The 22,727-nt window shown below is 46.3% G+C and overlaps 1 protein-coding gene across 1 annotated transcript in view; it reads left to right on the top strand.

The window, feature by feature from the left end:
- The window catches only part of Susd5 (sushi domain containing 5), a 44,252-nt gene that overhangs the window by 8,347 nt on the left and 13,178 nt on the right, over window positions 1-22,727 (top strand). Inside the window, exons 3-4 of the mRNA XM_075964269.1 lie at window positions 3,935-4,053; window positions 17,652-17,840. Coding sequence (XP_075820384.1) covers window positions 3,935-4,053; window positions 17,652-17,840 — 308 coding nt within the window. The remainder of the gene's footprint in view (window positions 1-3,934; window positions 4,054-17,651; window positions 17,841-22,727) is intronic.

Genomic DNA, 22,727 nt, shown 5'->3' with positions numbered 1-22,727 from the left:
CAAGCTGGTCAAGCAAGTCACTGGGAGCTGGCCTCTGAAGATTGCTCACACAGCCTGATTCCTGTCACTTTCTGGATTCCCGTCTTCAGTCAGGTGAGCAGCCTCTGGCACCACGGACTGGGTGGCTCCAGCTGTGGGGACTGAAACCACAGAAACTGTGAGCCAGAACGAGCTGCTCCTGCCGTGAGTGGTTGCTCTTGGGTGTTTTGCAACTGTTCAAAGTAACAAATACAGACCAGATGCCTAGCCTCGATGAAGGCTACGGCCTCACGCAGGCCCTTGCCAAAAGGCCTACCCAGTGTCAACGGCCACTGCCGGAACTGTGAGTGGCAAGGCTCCCAGGTGTTTCTAGCGCTCCCCTCCCCGTTGAGTTTTCAGCAGCCTGTGAGTCTCCCCAGCTCAGGTTCTAGAGCCTACAGAGCAGTTGTCCCCGTTGTGAGCTGAGCTCCTAACCCAGCAAATGCTTTGGAGAAGCAAGTCTTGTGATGAGCTGGAGAAAACGTCCCAACAGGGTTTGCACCTGTTCCTTGGGTTTCAAAGATGAGAGTAGAATTTCAGGCCTCCAGGTGTCTGGAAAAATCCATAAGAATTCACTTTTAAGGAAGATAATTCTACCCTAGTCCTTGATCTTACTTCAACGATTTTTATTAGCAGAGTATTTCACACACAACATAAAATAGCCAGTCACACTAGGAGATTAATAATGAATAAAATTCAGGAGACACACCAGCTAAATGAAATTCTAGCCGGGCGGTGGTGGCCCACGCCTTTAATCCCAGCACTCGGGAGGCAGAGCCAGGTGGATCTCTGTGAGTTCAAGACCAGCCTGGTCTACAAGAGCTAGTTCCAGGACAGGCTCCAAAGCCACAAAGAAACCCTGTCTTGAAAAAGCAAAAAAAAAAAAAATCTATATATCACCCCAGGTAGACAGTGACTTTCAGATGACAACCTTTGAGGCTGGAGAAACGGCACAGCTATTAAGAGCACTGGCTAATTTTCTATAGGACCTGGGTTTGATTCCCAGCATGCCTGTGGCAGCTCACAATCATCTGTAACTTCAGTCCGGGGGATCCAGCACCCTCTTCTGACCTCCTCAGTCACAAGGCACCCTCATGGTGAACAGACATGCATGCAGGCAAAACACCCATACACATAAAATAAAAATAATTTTTTTAAAAAAGATGACAATCCTTAAATTTTTCAAAACTATAAAAGACAAGAATTTTACCAGCATGAGAAACTATAAAAATAGCCATATGGAAATATTTTAGAAATGAAAAACAATAGTAACTAAAATTAAGAATCTAATGGATGGATCTAATAGCTGACTGAAATGAGCCAAAGAAAGAATTAGTAAGCTGGAAGCTATTTGGGAGGGAGATATGCTGAACAAAGAAAAAAAGAAAGAATAAAAAAAATGTAGAGAAAATGGTAAAGGTGATGAAACTGTACGCAATTAGAATTCTAAAAGGAAGAAAAGAGGGGGCTGGAGAGGTCGGTGGTTGGGAAGTCTCATGTCGGAGGCTACCGCTCTCCCAGCACCCACACATTGAGTCTGCAGATGGAGGCTGCTCTCTGTGTGGAGTCCAGCCTGAGGGACACTGTTTGGAGCCTCTCTACAGAAGCCTGGGTAACACAGAGGGCATAACCACAGTGTTCTCAGATGGTCCCTTCGCAGGCAGATTATGGAGTCTGTCTGCTCCAGCTTGGTGAACTCCACTTCCCCTTCGCCTGGCAGATAGCTCCGTTGTTCTTCCTCCTTTACCTCAGTTTCTGTCTTGCCTCAGTTCCCTCCACCGCCCTTCCCCCCGCTGCCCAGGCTCGTGGGTGCAGGCACCGGGATCCCATCCTTGCCACAGGTTTCTACAGACCTCTGAGACACGTTGGACGAGGTGATTCAGCGGAATAAGTGCACCCTCCTCTTCCCACCCATAGGCCACTCCTCCCAGCTCTCCACCAAGCCACCCAGGCAGACCCCTGTCTTCTGAACCACAGAATCTGGAGTTTAGGGGACCTCCCATTAAAGGCTTTAGAAGGAAATGCCAAGCTTGGAAACCTTGTCAAGGAGCAATGGTTCTTGGAGAGGCTTTCGGAATATCTGAATAGAAAGAACAGCGAACCTAGTGAGGTGCCTCAGCGGGACTCAGAACTCTCAAAGGAAGGGAAAACCTAAAAGTAGGTGTCACTTGGAAGACCTTTCCCCTCCCAAGAAGATAGTTATTCCTCCAGCAGGGGTCAGAAAAGGAAGGGTCTGGACAAGACAGCAGCAGTGTCTTGGCTGGCGGCTACTCAAAGGGAATCGATTTTGTTGAAGCTGAAGTCTGTGCACCAGGGGAATTTTAGATGGCCTTCCAAAGATTAAGAGCCACCCAACCTGCTCCCAGAATAAAGGCCCTCTGGAGAAGCCCCCTCAGAAAAAAGTCCCCTCAGATGAAGCCTCCTCAGAAAAAGTTGAACCCTCATAACCTAGGAAAAGACCTCCCACAAGAGAACCCCCCTAGAAAGATCTCTCTCTCTCTCTCTTTCTGAAGAATGTCACATAGAAATACACCCTCTCCCGCTTAGACAGCAAGGACTCTAGGACATTCCAGAACTTACTAGGGAAGATGGCAGTGACTGACCGTGGGTCTGTGGTCGCTGGTCCCAAGGGGCATAAGAGTTCCTTGGCTCAGTGTGGCCCCATCAGCTGTAATGGAGATGTGGTTTACAACAAGCACTGCCCTCACCTTGCTGAGATGCCGACAGCTGACAGTATGGAGTGGTTCCCTCGAGCACATAGCGAAGGCTGCTTACGCAGCCAGATCTATAAGATATGTCCAGGGAAGACGGGAGTGAAGCGTGCCATTTACAGTGACTTTTCCCTCGCGTCCCTCGCTGGAGATATCCCCACTCACCCTCACCCCCAGCCAGAAGGCCACTGCTTAGAGAATGCCACCATGCCTCCAAAGTATCTCACTAACGAAGCTGTTGGACTGTAACATCCAGTCTGGGAAGTCAGCTATTCTTTGGCAGAGGATGCCCTGGTTACCATGGTGACAGGGGACTTTATGCAAATCAAGCTTTTGACTTTCAGCAGGCAGGGCATGATGAGAAATGTTTCCTCATTGCCTCACCACTAGGTGACCATCTGTCTTTTAGGAGAGGAGGTAGTAGAGAGTACTGTGTTACCCACGCTGGTCTCAAACTCTTTATTTCAAGTGATCCTCCTGCCTCAGCTTGCCAAGTAGCTGATGCTACAGTTGTGTGCCATTATGCAAGACACATGCCATTTTATGCCTTTTGTTCTCAAATAATCTGCTAATTTTTAAGCCTTTGGGTTGCAGTTGCTTACCTAGAGTGATAGATTTTCTTGATTTAGGTTCCGCTTTGCAAGCTAAAGAATTCCACATAATTTTAGTCAATTTTCTAGTCTTTTAGATTCCCCTGAACCTGGAGTTACAGGAGGTTGTGAGCCCCCATACCCGGTGCTGGGAACCAAACCCAGGTTCTCTGCGAGAGCAAGCGTTCCACTGCTGAGCCTTCTCTCCACCCCTTCTACTGAACCTTTCAAAAACTCAAATGAGGACTGGGGAGATGGCTCAGCAGGTAAAGACGCCTTCTGTCAAGGTTGAGGACCTAAGTTCAGCACCTGGGACCTGCATGGTGGATAATCTTCATACACACATGACCTCCATACACGTATTACCGAAGTAAACACTTAAAATGTAAAAATAAACTCAAATGACTCCTTGGATGGATTTTTTTTCTCAGTGAGGGGGTAAAAAGGTATTGCCTCTGACGCCTGTGAGTTAACCCCGTCATCACCTGTCTTCCCAATGTGACCTTTGTCTGAGGAGAATGTTTCTATGTCCAAAGGTCTCAAAGTTGACGGCAGAAATGAATTCTTTTCAGCCTGAAGACGGTCCTAACCCAGGGTCCTCCTTTGTCTGTGCAGGACAACTGTGTGCAGCAAAGGGAGCGGCGAACAGCCAATCGTGAGAGCTGTCGATGTGAGAATTGACAGCCACCCTGCTCCTGGTACCAAGTACAACGCCCTTTGCATTAAGGATGAAGGTAGGTCTTTGTAAGGGTCCGGGAGGGTGTGAGTGGCTGCTACCATCTGTGTGAACACATTGGGGTGACATGTCTCTGAGCATGCTTCGCTGATTCTTCCCAGGGTGAATAGAGGGATGGCTTGGATGCTAAGATCACTAACTGCTCTTCCCAAGGAACTTCGGTTCCCACCACCTATGTTGGGTAAATGCCTGTCACTCTAGCTCCAGGGACTCCAATAACCTCGTTTTTGTGGGCATTAGCAATCATATGTGCACACACGTGCACACACACACACACACACACACACAATTTAAAAAAAATAAAACAAATGTTAAAAATTACAAGTTTAGAAGGAGACTAACTAGGAAAGCAGATAAGGCAGTGGGAACCTGAACAGGAAAGTGAACATGGCCAAGCCATGGTTCAATATTCAGCAGAGTTCACAGAGGTGCTGAGGGAGCCAGTGTCTCAGAGAACCTCTGGAGGCGGTGTGCATGTATCACAAACCTCTGGAGGCAGCGCATGTATCCAGAACCTCTGGAAACAGTGTGCACTGGGCAGCGTGCATTTATCGAGAACCACTGGAGGCAAAATATACAAAGAACTCAAGAAATTGGTCATCAAAAGAACAAATAATCCAATAAAAAATGGGGTACAGACCTAAACAGAGAATTCTCAACAGAGGAATCTAAAATGGCTGAAAGATACTTAAGTAAATGTTCAACACCCTTAGCCATCAGAGACATGCAAATCAAAACAGCTTTGAGATTCCATCTTACACCTGTAAGAATGGCCAAGATAAAAACACTGATGACAACTTACGTTGATGTGGGGTAGAGAGAACACTTCTGCATTGCTGGTGGGAATGCAAGCTGGTACAGCCCCTTTGGATGTCAGTGTGGCGATTTCTCAGAAAATTAGGAAACAACCTTCCTCAAGACCCAGCAATACCACTTTTGGGTATATATCCAAAGGATGCTCAATTGTGCCACAAGGACATGTGCTCAACTATGTTCATAGCAGCTTTGTTTGTCATAGCTAGAACCTGGAAACAACCTAAATGCCCCTCAACTGAAGAATGGATAAGGAAATGTGGTATATTTACACAATGCAGAAAAAAAATGACACCTTGAAATTTGCAGGCAAATGGGTGGAGCTAGAAAATATCATATTAAGTGAGGTAACCCAGACCCAGAAAGACAATTATCACATGTACTCACTCATAAGTGGTTTTTAAACATAAAGCAAAGAAAACCAGCCTACAAATCACAATCCCTGAGAATCTAATACAACCATGAAGACTCTAAGAGAGACATACACAGATCTAATCTACATGGGAAGTAGAAAAAGACAAGATCTCCTGAGTAAACTGGGAGCATGGAGACCTCGGGAGAGAAGGGGAGGGAAGAGGCAGGAAGAGGAGCAGAGAAAATTGTAGAGCTCAATAAAAATCAATTTTAAAAAACTCCGGAGGCGGTATGCATGTATTGAGAACCTCGGGAGATGGTGTGCATGTATAGTTACTGTCTCGTTGCTGTAACAAAAGGTGACATGAGGGAGTAGGTGTTTGCTTTGCTTCACAGTTTGAGGGTGGAGTCTATCATGCTGTAGGAACTTAAGAGCACTATGGGCAGTGTGTCCACATCTGGGAAGCAGAGAGAGACAAATGCTGCTGGCCATCAGACCTTTCCTTTCCCTGAGGTCGTGGGATGGCACCATCCACTCTGAGGACATGTCCTCCTTCCTCAGTTGAGCACCTTCACAGACCCACCTGGAGCTGTCTCCTATGTGATTCTAAATCCAGCTAAGTTGATAATGAAGATTAATTATCACAGTACATAATTATGATTTTCCTTATTGGGGTGAGGGAGCTGGGGTAGATATACCACCATAGCTGTCAGTCATTGCTCAAGGGATATATGAGAAAATACTGACTTCTAGGGGTTTTGTTTGTCTGGGTACAAGTGGCATGTTCCCACAAAGAGGTGCAGGTGCCCACCAGGAGCCCTGTGCTTGGAAAGATCCAGCTCTCTGGGGAATAAGAGTAGAACCCTGGGCTGGGCGGTAATGGCTCATGCCTTTGATCCCAGCACTTAGGAAACAGAGGCAGGTGGATCTCTGTGAGTTCAAGGCCAGCCTGGTCTGCAGAGTGAGTTCCAGGACAGCCAGGGCTACACAGAGAAACCCTGCCTTGAACAAACAAACAAAAAAGAACAGAACCCTGTCCTTGTCCACTTCAGATCCTGATGGTCACGGCTCAGGCTTTAGTCTCTCTTCCTAGTGAGGACCATACTTAAAAATAATTCCTTTCCTGAGCTGGGGAATTGGCTCAGAGGTTAAAAGCACTTATTGCTCTTGCAGAGGACTCAGGTTTGATTTCCAGCATCCACATGGAGGCTCATGACTGTCTATAATGCCAGTTCCAGGGGATCAGGCATCCTTTTCTGAGTTTTGAGGGTTCCGGGAACACATACGGTGCATATACATACACACATGTAAAACACTCACACACATTCATCAGTGACATGCCCGTCTTCCAGTGTGAGCACTCAGCTAGGAAAGGGTCTGCATTTGCTGGGTTATATGGAAGGCCATCAGAGCCATCTCTCCATCGGCCCAATCAAGTAACCAAGAGACTCCCTCTGTTTCTGTCTGTTTCTCTGACAGCTGTATAAGGAAATTCAAATGACCCTTTGGATCCCAAACCTCACCAGTGTCTGACCCTGAGGGAAACAGAACAAAGCCAGAACCTTGTCCCTCTAGTGATCTCAAGGGAACAGGTCTTCTTTAGTTTTGCGACATTTTGTGCCACCCAAAGCAGAGTGACTTAAATGACAACTTGGTAGCCCCACAATTTGTGTGGCACTTGTGCTAATCCTGGCTAGGCTCATCTACCAATCTCTAGCCTGCTCGTGGTTCAGAGGTAGCTTTGCTCCTGGGGAGCGCAGAGCTGCCATCTAGCTGCAATGGCAAACGTCCAGTTCAAAGGGAGACCCTGTCTGAAAGGAGCGAGACCGGCAGTGACGGCAGGACCCCACACAAGCGTGCTCAGGCATGCACACAGAGATACATACAGATACCCCCGTGCATCACACATATAGACCCCGACACAGAAATACACACACAGAGAGATACTCCCCGCAGCACCTCACATATACACAGACACACACAGATACCCCTACACATATACATCACACACACACAGACGTTCAGCCCCCAGCACCGCACATACACACAGACACACTCAGACACCCTACACACATATACATCACATACACACACACACAGACATTCAGCCCCCAGCACCGCACATACACGCAGACACACACAGATACCCCTACACATATACATCACACACACACACAGACGTTCAGTCCCCAGCACCGCACATACACACAGACACACTCAGACACCCTACACACATATACATCACACACACACACACACACACACACACAGATACTCCCCGCAGCACCTCACATATACACAGACACACTCAGATACCCTACACACATATACATCACACACACACAGACATTCAGCCCCCAGCACCGCACATACACACAGACACACTCAGATACCCTACACACATATACATCACACACACACAGACGTTCAGCCCCCAGCACCACACACACACACAGATACCCCCCATAGACATACATCACACATACAGACACCCCAACACATACATACATCTCTCACACAGAGAGATACCCACACACACAGACACCCCCTTACACACAGTGACACCCTCCACAGTACCAGACACACATAGAAATACACCGTCAATCTCCCCTACAGCAACACACACACATTCCCTATACATACACTAAAATAAATAATTAAAACGTAGAGAATTGGAAAACAGAGAAAGGCTAAGCAACCACCCTGGATTAAATGGGATAAGAGACTTGATAATGAATGCAATCCTGGACTAGCAAAAAAAAAAAAAAAAGACAGCTGTATTTGATTGTGTTTGAATATGGATTGTGAATTGCACAGCTTGATATTGATGCCAAGACATCGTGATTTTGATAATTTCTGCTGCTGTGCTAAGAGGACATCCTTGCTTTTAGGAAATGCACAGCTAAGTCTCTTAGGGGGTAAAGGGCATCATGTCTACAACCTTCTCTAAAGTGGATCAGAGAAGTGTGTGTGTGTGTGTGTGTGTGTGTGTGTGTGTGCCCGCGCACGCCCTCCCATGCGCTGTGAGTTTTTCCTAGTGCGTTGTAAAGAAACATCTTACCTTGAGAGGACACCAATGACAGGCAATAATTGCTCCATTCAAGCTGAGCTTGGTGGTGAGTGTCCCGGGGTTACTCACCAGAGCGGGGTGACTCGAGAGCAGCTACCCCATCATGAGTACCCACAGAGAAAGCTGCACCCATGATGCTCTCCTCAGAGCTGTCCCTGTGTCCTGCTGTCATGCCTTAGATGGAGTGTGGAAGTCATTGCTCACAACCCTCCGGGTTTCGTGGCGGAGAGGTTGCCCTTCCCTTATGGGGATCTGATGAACCTCCTTGGCGAAAGCAAACAGGCTAGTCAGAGGGTTCCTATGGATTTCCAAGCACTGCTCAACTGAGATTTCCTGGGGTTTCTCACACACACAGTGTTAAGAGGACCTGAAGGCGGAGAGGCTCAGCTGAGCGGACCTGAGGGCAGGAGGGTAAGGCCAGCTCACAGGGTCTAAGGTTCCTACCAGTGTCTCAGCACCGTGCCCTCTTTCTACCCTCTCTCTGGTCCGCATGCCATGTCTGTCACCACGATGCTGCTCCCCTCTGGTAAGACAGAGGAATGGAGAGTGCTGACTTCAAAACTGTGGACACACACCTGCCAAAGATGGAAGCTCACATGCATACAGCCCCTCCTGCAGGTCTTCCGAGCAGAGTCCACCACCAGCATAGACACGTCTTTTTCCCTTTGGTGTTTTTGTTTCAGAGTGTGAATTTCCAGCCCATGCTGATCTCACTTAAACTAGTAAGTGCACAGTTACTTTTACAGACAGGATGCTGAAGCCTCTTCCACTTGCATTTCCCCCCACTGTACTTGGGTAGATTCTCAGTGGGGCCAGTAGCCCAAGGATTGCTGACTTCCAGCTCCCCCTCAATTCTGTCTGCCACACCCCCAGCCTACACATTGCTGCCCCTGAGACATAGCTGGCCTCACCTCCCTTCTTTACAGCCACTGTTACCTTTATTTCCCCTAAAGACGGGAATGTTCAGTTCCGTGTCGCCTTCAAGAAGAGCTGGATGCTCACTGTCCCCAGCTTTCAGGTCTGCCTAGAGGAGTCCCCCTACCTCAGGAATGGCTTTGGGAGAATTTCCCAGCTGAGTCATCTCTCTAGCCCTGCCTCTTCCTATCTTTTAACCTCATCTATGTGGGCATTTTAGAGTCCAGAGCCCGTGGTCAGGGCTGGTCCTCCTCTAAGATTTTGAGTGTTCCCTGCTCAAATTTAGCCTAGTGACTCCATGTCAAAGAAGCAAGTGACAGACAGGTGAGTCTTTTCAACTCTTCCCCGTCACTAAGTCAAGGGCTCTCCATGCACTGTGTCCTATCTCTTGTGGGCTTTTTAGTCTTCTGGCCTCTGTGGATGGCGCAGTGGTTCTCAGCCTTCTGAATGCTGTAATCCTTTAACAGTTCCTCATGGTGTAGTGACCCCAACCACAAAACTACTTTCCTTGAGAATTCATAACTGTAATTTTACTACTGTTATGAATTGTAATGTAAATTCTGTGTTTTCTGATAGTCTTAGTTTGGCCGGGTGTGGTGACATTGTGTTTTCCTGCTATGGTAAGACACTCTGACCAAAAGTAACTTGGGGAGGAAAAGGATGATTTGGCTCACACTTCCGGGTCACAGTCCATCACTGAGGGAAGTCAAGACAGGTACTCAAGCAGGAACTAAGCAGAGACCATAGAGGAATGCTGTTTACTGACTCACTGACTGGTTTGTGTTTAGCTAGCTTTCTTATGAAGCCCAGATCCACCAGCCTAGGGATGGTGCCACCCAAGGTGGGCTCGACTCTCCCACATTATCCACCAATAAGACAGTCTCTCGCAGAACAATCTGATCATGGTAATTGAGGTTTTCTCTTCCCAGATAACTCTAGGTTGAGTCAATTTGATAATACAACCTAATCGGGCCTGAGAGGCCAGCATCTTTATCCACTGAGCCATCTCACCAACCCAGCGTATCTCTTTTTGAGCAAAATTTTCTTGGGTGACGTGAATGCATGAGCACCAAAACAAAGGAAGGTAGAATACTAGGAGAGGAAATCCGAACTTCAAGTTATTTTCCTTTCTGGGGAAATAAAGATGTCTTGACTTTGATGTGGCACTTCTACACCTACAGATTTATCCTAAAATAACTACATAGAATAAATATGGGACTGGGAGAAGGCTCAGCGGGTAAAGTGCTTGGAGCTGAGTTCTGTTCTCCAGAATCCATGTTTTTCAACAGCGTACAGTAGGGCTGGGCAAAATGTGTATTGTATGAGCAACAGACCTCAGTGTGGATCCCAGCTCCCACATAAAAGCCAAATGTATGGCACACGTCTGTAATACGTCTGTAACCCCAGCGCCAGGGAGCTGAGACAGGTGGATCCTGGGACTCACTGGCTAGCCAGTCTAGCCAAACAAGTGAGCGCCAGGATCCGTGAGCAACCTTGTCGCAAACGTAAGGTGGAAAGCAATGGAGGGGGACACAAGACATAAGCCTCTAGACATGCACACATGGACAAATACAAATGCACACACACACACACACACACACACGGTGGGGGGGTGGGAAGTGTGGTCTTTTGGTCCAACGTGTGAATGTCTAAGAAGCTACACCCCAGAACAACAGGCAAAACATGAAGTGAGGCAGCAGATTGGTAACATTGTTTAATTAATTAATGTGTTTATTTAGTGTGTGTGTGTGTGTGTGTGTGTGTGTGTGTGTGTGTGTGCGCGCAAGTGTGTGCGCACCACAGCACTGGTGTAGAGCTGAGAGAACAACACGTGGGAGTCAGTTCTCTTCTTCTGTTAGGTGGGTGGTAGGAATTGAACTCACATCTCCAGACTTTGTGGCAAGCCCCTTTACACACTGCACCATCTCGCTAGCCCTAAATAGAAGTTCTTAAAGAGAACAAAAATAAATGCGAGAGAGAGAGAGAAAACGTGCACAGACTCACAAACTTTTTAAAAATCTTACAACACATGAATCAAAGAAAAACTTTCAAGAGATTTTCTTTGACTAAACAAGAATAAAATACAATTTATTAAAATTTATGAGACTGTAGTTAGACAGAAATGTACAGCTTTGAATGCTTATATTAGAAAAACAAAGATCTAAAATCAGTTGTCTAAGCTTCAGTAAGACACTCAAAACAGAAGAGCACAATGAAATTAAAAAAGGAAAATAAGAGAAAAATCAATAAAACCCAAAGTTGGTGCTTTGAAGTGGCAAATGGCATTGACAAACCTCTAGCCAGACTAAGAGGGAAAGCCCTATGAGAAATGGAAAAGGGAGGGCAGGAGAGATGGCTCACTGGTGCAGGCACTTCCTGATCATCTGGAGGACCAGATTTTGATCCCCAGCATGCGCACTGCATTGGGTGGCTCATGAGCATCTCTAACTCCAGATGCAGGGGAGCTGACACCCTCTTCTGGCCACCATGGGCACCTACACACACCATACACACACACACACACACACACCATACACAAATAATAAGACAAATATTTTTAAAAAGAAGTGAAAAAACATCTGGGCATAGTGGCATTTGCCTTTCATCCCCGCACTCAGAAGACAGAGGCAGACAGATCTCTACAAGTTTGAGGCCAGCCTGGTCAACATAGCAAGTTCCAAGCAGCCAGAGCTACACAGTGAGACCTCCCCACCCTTGGAAGAAAAGAAAAAGAGAAATGGGAAAGGGGGAATCACTACAGACCTTGTTTGTTAAATGAATCACAAAAACAATATAAATAGGGCTGAAACAAGGGCTCAGCAGATGAACTAGCCTGCTGCTTCCGCATAGGACCCGTTCTCAGCCCCTGCTGCAGGCAGGTCATGTGTCAGTCAGTCTGACTCCCAGCACACATGCTGGGTGTCTTACAATCGCCTGTAACTCCAACTACGGGGGTTCTGATGCCCTTTTCTCTCCTCTGTACTCAGGTGCACAAACCCCCACACAGACACACATAAATACAAATGATTAAATATAAATAAGATCTAAGTAGCTGTGCCTTCAGCTTTGAAAACCTAGATGAAACGAACCAATTTGCTGAGAGAACAGTCTAATAAAACAGTTAAGAAGACAGGAGCAATCTCACAAAACCCCTCTCTGTCAAAGAGCAGAATAAATAATAACTCTGAAACAGAGTATCAGGCACAGATGGCCTGAGCATTTAAGAAAGAAATCATACCGATTCTCTGCAAAATTTTCCAGAAGTTAAAAGCAGAAGGAATACTTCCTAATTCATTCCATGAGGACATTATTACCTCCAAACCAAAACCAGACAAGACATTCCAAGAGAAGAGGGCTACAGACCAATATATCTCATGAACACAGACAAGGAAACATTAGCAAATTAGTCTAACAAGATATAAAAGGATTACAAAGCCATGTGGTAGCATGCCTGGAATCCCATCACTTCAGAAGGCAGGAGCAAGAGAATCACAAATCTGAGGTCAGTCTGGGCTATATAGTGAGATCCTGCTCTCCCTCCCATCCCCCCAAATTACAGGTGTTAGGATGGTGGCTTAGTGGATAAGAACACTTACTCCGAAAGTATAAAGTTCTGAGTTCAATCCTCATCATGTAAGTAAAAAGCTGTATATGCCTGTTACTCAAGAATTAGGGGTGGTGATAGGGGGATCCTGGGAGCTTTCTGGGCAAGCAGCCTAGTCAAGCTTCATCTTGCGTGAGAGACCAAGTCTCAAAGCTATAAGGTGGAGAGCTATAAAGAAGGACACTTGATGTCCTGCATGTGCACACAGGAGTACGTCCATGCAGACATCACACACACACACACACACACACACACACACACACACACACACACACACAATGACCAAGTGGGATTGCCCCCAGGTGCACTTAACTGGTTTCACATTAAAAGAACAACTGATATAATCCATTACACCAAGAGACCACAGAAGAAAAATCACATGACGATTTTGACCCATGAGAAAAGCAGTTGACCAGATCCAGCACTGGTGGATGATAAAATATACTTTTCACCATTATTGAAAATAATGAGAGACTTCCTCGAGTTGGCAAAGAACATCTAGGAAAAAAAAAAAACTCTACCGCTCCCATTTTCCTGAATGGTCAGAGGTGAGTGTTTCTCACAGTGGTGAGAGATGAAGGGTTTCTCACGAAGATCAGAACTAATGCACCTTTTACCCCTGCCTTCCGACATCAACTGGAGGCTATAGATAGTACTGGAAGGAAGAAAAGGTATATGGAGAGGGATGGAGAGATGGCTCCATGGTTAAGAGCATGTACTGCTCTTCCAGAGGGCAAGAGTTTGGTTCCCAGCACCCACATCAGGTTTATGACCACCTGCCTGTAATTTCAGCTCCAGGGACTCCAAGATACACACGCACAAACCCCCACACAAGTATATGTACTTAAAAATAATAAAGATCAATCATTTTTAAATAAGATAAAATAAAAGGTATGCAGAGCAGTAGAGAAAAGCTAAACTTGTCTTTGATTGCAGATGATATGGCTGTGTAGGTAGAAAACCCTGAACAATGTTTTGATGCTTCTCTGTTTATTTGATTAGTGGGTAGAGGGCATGTGCCTGCCATGGTGGACGTGTGGAGGTCAGATGATAATGTCTGAGACTTGGTTCCCTCCTCTACCATGTGGGTTCTGAGAACTGAACATAGGTCATTGATGGGGAACCTTGTTAGCCAACCATCTTTAAGAGGTGTGCATCTCAGCCGGGTGGTGATGGCGCATGCCTTTAATCCCAGCACGCGGGAGGCAGAGGCAGGAGGATCTCTGTGAGTTTGAGACCAGCCTGGTCTACAGAGCTAGTTCCAGGACAGGCTCCAAAGCCACAGAGAAACCCTGTATCGAAAAACCAAAAAAAAAAAGAGGTGTGCATCTCTGTGTGCACTCTCTCTGCACCTTTTCTCATGGGACATTGCTGTGCTTGGATTTCTTGTTTCCTGTTTCGTGAGTTTTCCCATTATAATAAATAAAATATAATAAATATAATTGTTTTATCCTTAGCTGGCATAGTTATTTCTACAGGTCATCAGGCTTACAGGCAAGTGCCCTTTCCCACCGAGCCATCTCTCCAACCCCCACACCTAAAATAACTGACAAAAGTGTCTTGAAATTGATCACATAAAGTTGCGGGATACAGATTATGATGACATAGAGTCAGCTTTGACTGTCAACTTGACATAACCTCGAATCACTTGGAAAGAGAGTCTCCATGTGGGATCTTCAACGTTGACTATCGTCATGGCTGTGGAAGACTCTTAGTTAACTGATGTGGAAAGCTCTGGCCCACTGTGGGTGGCACCATCCCTAGCCAGGAGGGTCCTGAATGGATAAAAGTGGAGTCACTGAACTGAGCACATGTAGTTGGAACAGTGGGCTGCGTTCCTGGTGCCCGGCCGCCCGCATGGCTAGCTTTACACCTGAAATAATTATACAGAAACTATATTCCTTTAAACATTTCTTGGCCCATAGCTCTAGCCTCTTATTGGCTAACTCTCACATCTTGATTAACCCATTTCTAATGAGTGTAGCACCATGAGGTGATGCCTTACCAGGAATATTCTTAACCTGCATCCATCTCAGAGAGGAGAGCTATGGCGACTGGCTCACTTCCCTTCTTCCCAGCATTCTGTTCGGTCTACTCTACCTATCAAAATTCTGCCCTATTAGGCCAAGCAGCTTTCTTTATTAATTAACCAATGAAAGCAACAGATAGACAGATGACCCTCCTCCATCAAGCACAAATAATAAAGTTATCTAGCGAGCAAGAATTCATTTCTCTCTTCTGTCTTGATTGTGGATGTGATGTGACTAATGTCTTCAAGTCCCTACCGCCTTGATTTCCCCTCAGTGGACTATAACTCAGAATTGTAAGCTGAACAAACCCTTCGTCCCCTAAACTGCCTTTGGTCAGAATATTTTGTCACAGCAACATAAGTTAAACTAGAATACAACATTAATAAACAAAAGCGACTACTCTGCTTTCCTGTATAACAGCAGTGGGAAGTCGGACTTGAAATTCAAAACAGTATTTATAGTAGTGATCCCCAAATGAAATTAGATATAAACCTAAATCTGATGGTAAGTATGAGGTGAGCTACAAAATACTAAGGAAATAAGAAAGAAAAATATTCCACGTGAACAGTAAGACTTGATATTGTCAACATGTTGGGTCTTCCCAAGTTGATTTCCTTTGACACAATATCATTATCAAAATGCCCAGAAGTTACTTTATGGATATAATCAATTGCTACAGCTACTATAACTAAAGCACTCAGAACAGCCAATTCAATTGTAAACAACAAAGTCGAGGTCTGTTACTGCTGGGCTTCAGAATGCCTGTAAAGTTACGGTAAGCAAGAGTAAGTCACATCAGTGGGGCAGAACAGGGAGCTCAAAACTAGACTCACATAAATTCAGGCAACTGGTCTTTGACAAATGATCAAAGAAACGCAATGGAATAAAGACAGTTTTATCAACTGGACATCCTGAAGCTGACCTTAAGCCCCTCACAGACATGAACTCAACATGAATCGCAAACCTAAGTATAAAATACTGTGCTATGAACTCCTGGAGACAGTGTAGGAGAAAGTCTAGGTGGCCTTGGGTGTGACAGCGAGCTCCAGAAGGGCAGTCTGTGAAAGATGTAGTTATAATTGGGGCTTGTTAGAGTAAACTCTGCCCTGCAGGTACACTAACAGAGTGAGAAAATGAGCCACAGGCTGGGGAACAGGTCTATGGATGACATGAAGGATCGACAGACAAGCAGGCAAAGAACTCTCAAGACTCGGCAATAATATAAACAAACAGCAGCTTGTTTAAAACATGGACAAAGCTGGGCAGCGATGGGGCACACCTTAAACCCTAGCACTTGGGAGGCAGTGGCAGGCGGATCTCTACAAATGTGAGGCCAGTCTAGTCTACAAATCAAGTTCCAGGACAGCCAGGGTTCTTACACAGAGAAACCCTGTCTCGGAAAACCAAAAAGTAAATAAAAATAAAATAAATAAAAATAGAAAATGGACAAAGGACCTGAACAAATACCTCCAGAAAGAAATAGACAGATAGCAAGCAAGCGTATGAAAAGGTGTTCAATACCCTTTGCCATTAGGGGATTACAAAGGAAAACACATACCGTTGCTGGTCTATTTTCAGTTCTGTTGGCTGGTATAATACACCCTGATGAAAAGCAACTCAGGAAGGGAGGAAGGGGCTATTTTAGCTCAGATTAGTCCATGAGCACAGGGACTTCAAGCAGCTGGTCACATCACCTCCATGCTCAGTAGAGAGAGAAGGAATGCACACATGCCCATCTGCTTGCTTGCGTGTTTGCAGCCTCCCCCGTTCTATCTCTAGTTTTATTCTATTTATTTTTGGTTTTTTCGAGACAGGTTTTCTCTGTCTAGCACTGGATGGGATGTCCTGGAATTCCTGTTGTAGACCAGTTTGTCCTCAAACTCACAGAGATCCACCTGCCTCTGCCTTCCAAGAGCTAGGATTAAGGGTGTGAGTTATCCACCACGCCTGACGTAGACTCCTTGACGTCAGACTTATTCTTTCATCCTAACAAGGCAAAAGGAACTGCTCCTAGCCTTGTATGTCTGAGTCATTCAGGGCAGAGGGTCTTGGTGTCTGACAGTCTAAAAATACAAAATGCAGCATTTGGTACCACTCTGAGTCACTAGGCAAGCTTTCCTTCGGTCAGGCATCAAGGCTGCCCCTGGGATCCTGGTCCTGGGTGTACAGGGCACTCAGGGAATAAGATGTCGGGGTAGGTAGGTTCGTGCTGCAGTGTTTTGTTTTTTCTCACAGTCTGGAAACATTCTATATCATTTGTATATACCTTATGTGACATGATGCTGGGTGGGATACCTGACAAGGTAGACTTCTTTTGTCTCATACTCTGAGGATACAGTCCATACATGGAAAAAAGATTCAAGGCTCTTGCATCCCCAGTCAGCTAGCTAGCTAGATCTCTCTCTCTCTCTCTCTCTCTCTCTGTCTCTCTCTGTCTCTCTCTGTCTCTGTCTCTCTCTCTCTCTCTCTCTCTTTTCTATGTAGTACTGACTATCTTGTTACTTGACTTGTAGACTAGGCTGGCCTTGAACGCAGAGAGACCCTCCTGCCTCTGCCTCCCAAGATTAAAGGTGCGGGCCGCCACACCCTGCTACTTTCTCCATTGTTTTCAGTCCTGGACCACAGGGCCACAGCTCATTAAATGGTGCCAGCTACGTTAAAGTCCTTATCCCTCAGTTAACCCAGTCTAGAAATCCCACATAGTCATTCATGCCCAGAGATACATTTCCATAGTTATCTTAGGTCCTGTCAAGTTGGCAAGGTTAACCATCACAGTCCAGGGACGCTGACTGTTGCTCCTTCTCCTCAGAGAGGCCGTGTGGAGACCCACCATCCTTCCCACACACCATCCTCCAGGGTCGCACTGGCTTGGAGATGGGGGATGAGCTGCTGTATGTGTGTGCACCAGGCTCCGTTCCAGGCCGTCGAGAGACCGCCTTCACCTTGCTGTGCAACAGCTGTGGGGAGTGGTACGGACTGGTACAAGCCTGCGGGAAAGGTAAGCACCACCTGCCTGTGTGGAGCCCACACAGGGCTTTCGAAGGTGACCCCCCTTTCCACCCACAGACATTGAGAGCCTCTACGTCTGGGAATATATGTGCCTAGCATCTCACAACATCTTCCTGCTGGAAATGAATGGTTAACAATGTCCCACCCCTCTTCTCTAAGGAGAGACTTGACCCAGGTGTTAAAAAAGTCGTTGTTTTTTTAAGTTTGTATTATATTACTTTATATTTTATGGGTGCTTTGCCTGTCAACCCAGAGCTTGCCAATATAAAAAGAGATAGTCTTGCTGTCCAGCTTGAAAAACAACAACAAAAACAAAAAGTGTCTTGAAAAAACCAAAACAAATACAAAAAAAGAAAAAAATGTTAATTTACATACCATAGGTTTTCTTATGGAATATTTATAGTTAATATGTTATAAATACTTTTCCCAGCCTGGGAGGTATATCTCATTCATAAAGTATTTGTCCTGGAACTCACTCTGTAGACCAGGCTGACCCCTAACTCAGAGATCCACCTGCCTCTGCTGCCCAAGTGCTGGGATTAAAGACCTGTGCCACCTCACCCAGACCTTGTTTTTGTTTTTCTTGATACAGTCTAAGGGTCTTGATCAGGTTTGTTTTCCCTCCAGTTAAGGAATTAAAAGGCAGCAGTTTATATAGTCCTGGGGGTCGGACCCAGGGCTACGGGACGCTAAGCCAGCAGTCTAAGTGAGCTACACCCTAATCCCTAAACAGAATTGTTAAAAATAAAGATTCTGTCCCAGTCTGCGGCTTAATCTTGTTATTCTTCAGAGCACGTTTTAATGCATGGGTTGTTTTTTTGTTTTGTTTTTATCCATTTTATAACCTTCCAGACCAGAGTGGGTACATTTAGGGTGGTTTAGACTAGCTGCAAACTCTGGCGACTATTACAAGCTTTTTGGTATTAGATTAAAAAAAGTGAATTATATAAACTAAAATGAATTCCCATTACAAATACATTTTTTTGTTAGCATAGCTTTTTAAATTCCCTGTGAAATTATTCCAGCAGCGTCCCCAGCTGTTCTCTCCACTTGGTTAGCAGTTTGTGGTAAGGAAAGCCGCACAGAACGGCGAGGGCTGGAGGGCTCTGTCCATCAACTCTAGCGCCCACCCTCACCCAGACCGGCAGGGCACCCAGGGCACCGTTCTCCAGAGGCACTGAGGTCGCACCTTCCTGTAAGCCACACCTATCTACCAAATGACTGGTTTACCGGCCGGAGGAGGATGGGAACTAAAAGCAGGTTTTGTGTGTTCCAGAAGGTGTTTATTTTCTCACTGTGATGAGGAGTCAAAGCTCTCAACTGATTCTGGCTGCTTCACTTGGCTGGGTGGACAGACCTCCACAGTTCTCCTTACTCAGAAGAGCTAGCATGTAAAATGTCTGTGTCCAGTAAGAAGTGTGTGTGTGTGTGTGTGTGTGTGTGTGTGTGTGTGTGTGTGTGTGTTCGACAACATGGTCATAGTGGCACACACCTGTAATCTTGGGAGGTGGGAAGGACAAGAAGAGAGGAAGCTGAAGGCCATCCTTGACTGGATAGCAAGTTCAAGGCCAGCCTGGAATACATGAAAATACACCTGGAAAAGAAACAAAAAAGGACAGGGACTATTGTTCAACTGGTAGCGTGCTTTCCTAGCACCGTCTGTGGTGACACACACCTGTGACACATCAGAGCAGTTTGGAGGTGAAGGCAGGAGGATCTGAAGCTCAATGCTATTCTCGGTTGCATAGTGAGTTCTAAGCCAGCCTGGGCAACGTGAGTTTTTTTTTTTTTTGAGGGTTGGAGAAGATTATTTTGGAAGGAAGGAAGGAAGGAAGGAAGGAAGGAAGGAAGGAAGGAAGGAAGGAAGGATAGATGGGGAGGAGAGAAAAATTAGACAAGCTTAGGGACAGCCATTCTCCTAACACTACAGAAAACATAATTGGAACCTAAGGAACCTGGGAGGTGGGGATTTACCCGTTTGATAGGGTGTGAGCATTCCATATCAGAAGCCCTAGGTTTGGTCCCTGGCACCACACACAGAGTGCATGGTAGCACACACCTGTCACCCCAGTGCTTGGGAGGTGGAGGAAAGAGGCTCAAACCGTCAAGGTCACCTCTCTGCTACACAGCAAGTTAGGGAGCAGTCTGGGCTACAAGAGACAGTCTTAAAACAAGAACTAAACACACATGGAACGTGGGGTGGAAGGTTCTACTGGCCCTTTGGAGCCTTGGGGCTCACCATGGGGACGAGGACTAAAGGCTTTAGTGTCCAGGTTTTCTGCTTCTGCCTTTCTTGCCCATAGTCATCGTCTCCCACTCTGGCCACTTTTGTGTGGCCACTTCTGGAGCCAGGGGCAGAGGCCACAGTACGGCTTCGTCCTGAGGTCAGGTGGCGGTAGCTGTACTGGAGCACACGAGAGAATGGAGAAGAGCGGGCGGGTCTGTGAGCCAAGAGAACCACAGAGGCGCGTTAGGAGGCCAGCAGGAGGTGCTTGCTACCGGGGTGGGAACTGTTCTCTTTGCATCAGTGGCCCAGAAAGAAAAATGGCCCTAAAGAAAAATCTAGGTTTGGCATAGTAAGAACCCAATAGAAACCAGACCCAGCATGGAAATCTGTGGCATCCTGCTCAAGGAGCAGTGCGCTGAGGTTTTATGTAATTAGAGCAACAAGCAGTTATAGTTAGATACTGAGCACAGGAAAGAGGCGTGCCAGACAGTGCTGCCAGCCTGGGAGTGGAAACCAAGATGTGTGGATTTGGACAGGAGAATGGAAGACTGAATAGCTAGACCCAGACCAGGGTTCTAAAGCCAGAGCTATAAAACACCAGCGTGTGAGCGAGCACAGCAGGCCAGTTAGCCCAGCGGTCAGCGCTCGCAGGACCAGCAACACCTGGGCCAAGTCTAGGAGATAAATCGTTCCCATTCTTTCAGGACTCAGGAAAACAGAGAGGAGTAACCTGTCTTCAGCTCCCTCAAACCCTTCTACCACTTCAATATCCTAAGTAAATAATCTTTAAAATGACAAGAGTTAGGGCTGATGGGATGGTTTGGGGGTAAAAGCACTTGCCACCAAACCTGAAGACTTGGGTTTGAGCCCAAAAACATACGTGATAGAAAGACAGAACCGACTTCTAAATATCTCCTGACCTCCACACATGTGCTCCGTCTCTGTCTCTGTCTCTCTGTCTCTGTCTCTCTGTCTCTCTGTCTCTCTCTCTCTCTCTCACACACACACACACAAAAAAAAATTAATTAATTAATGTTTTTAAAAAACCAAGCAAGCCAAACCAGCCCTCAGCACCCTTGGGCAGCCTACTCTACCTGCCAGCTCCACCACGTGTCTTCCCCGTCTCCTCCATGAGAATCAGGGATTAAAATGTGTCAATGGTGGGCCACACCTTTAATGCCAGAGCTCAGGAGAGAGGCAGGAGGATCTCTGTGAGTCCAAGGGCCCGGGGAGAGAATGCTCCCTTGGTCCCCTTCCTCATTCCCTCTTAATCACTTCATGACTGCAGTACAGCCCTAGTTCACCCCCACTCAAAAAAACCCACTGAACAGAAGGGCCATAGCATCTCCTGAAGCCTGGGAAGCCAAGCACAACTCCTCAGCTTTCATTCCCCCGACTTCTGGAGCCACTAAGCCCTCTGAGTCCTTCTGTGGCAGAAACATGGCTTCTTTACTTGTCACCCGAAACACCAGCTTCCCAGCTTTTCCACTACCTCCTCGTCCTCTGCCCCATGGGCTTCTTGGGGCACCCGGCACCTAGTAATTGGTTTGACTCAGCTCTATAGACACACTTAAGAAACTGCCCAATGACAGCACGTGACGTGACCAGTCTACCTAACCAGGGTGAGCGCTCATCCAAACCCATGTGCCCCCAGCTCCAGCCCTCAACATACTTCCCCAAAGAGCTGTTCTCCAATCTGAAGCAGTTCCCTAACCTAAAAAAGATGCTCGCTGGACAAAACAAACGTGAAAGTGAGTAAAATATTTGTTGAAGATGTGTGTGTGAGAGAGAGGGCGGGGAGATATCTGTGTATTTTGTTTAGGGTTTTTTTGGATTTATTAAGTTATTATTTATTTTGTGTGGGCAGATGTGCCATTGCACCTGTGAGTTCAGAGGACAAACTGCAGGAGTGGGTTTTCTCCTTTTACTATGTGGGACCCAGAAACCCCACACAGGTCCTTGGAGCTGGCAGTGGGCACCTTTACCCCATGAACAAGCTTGACTTCTCTGTATCATGTTGCCTAAGGGTTTTTTGTTTGTTGGTTTTTTTGGGACAATATCTCCTGCTGCTCAAACTGGGTCTAGAACTCCTCTTGTGTCTGAGGATGACCTTGAATTCCACACCCTCTTGCCTGAACCTCCCACATTCCAAGGTTACAGAAGTCTTGTGCGCGCCTGACTTTCTCTAGCCTTTCTTTTTAACGCCCCTGGTGTGATTAGCCATGGACACAAGATACATCTCAGTTTGGCACTAAGAAAAGAGCTGTTACCAGCCAAGTATCTGTTCCACGCTATCGCTGTCCTGGGAATTGTGATGTTTTCTTCCTAAACCTTGGTTTACAGCTTCACTTACATTTAACAAACCTCCCACTTCAGTTATAAAAGTATCTGACTTATCCCAGGCAGATACACCTGTGAACCCATTATCACAACCAAATACAGGACTCCAAGGTTAGAGAGATGGCTCAGTGGTCATACACTGGCTGCTCTTCCAGTTCCCAGCACCTACTTGGAAGCTCACAACTATCTGTAACTCTACATGAAGTGGGTTCTGGGAACTGAACTTGGTCCTTTCCTGTCTCTTCAGGCACCAAGCATGCACGTGACAGAAGACATACATGCAGGCAGAACATCCATACACATGAAATA

This window comes from Microtus pennsylvanicus, chromosome 3 (genome assembly GCF_037038515.1).
Source record: "Microtus pennsylvanicus isolate mMicPen1 chromosome 3, mMicPen1.hap1, whole genome shotgun sequence".
NCBI classification, from domain to species: Eukaryota; Metazoa; Chordata; class Mammalia; order Rodentia; family Cricetidae; genus Microtus; species Microtus pennsylvanicus.
Note: the sequence above shows the minus strand (reverse complement) of the source record. Positions and strands in the feature narration are given on the sequence as shown.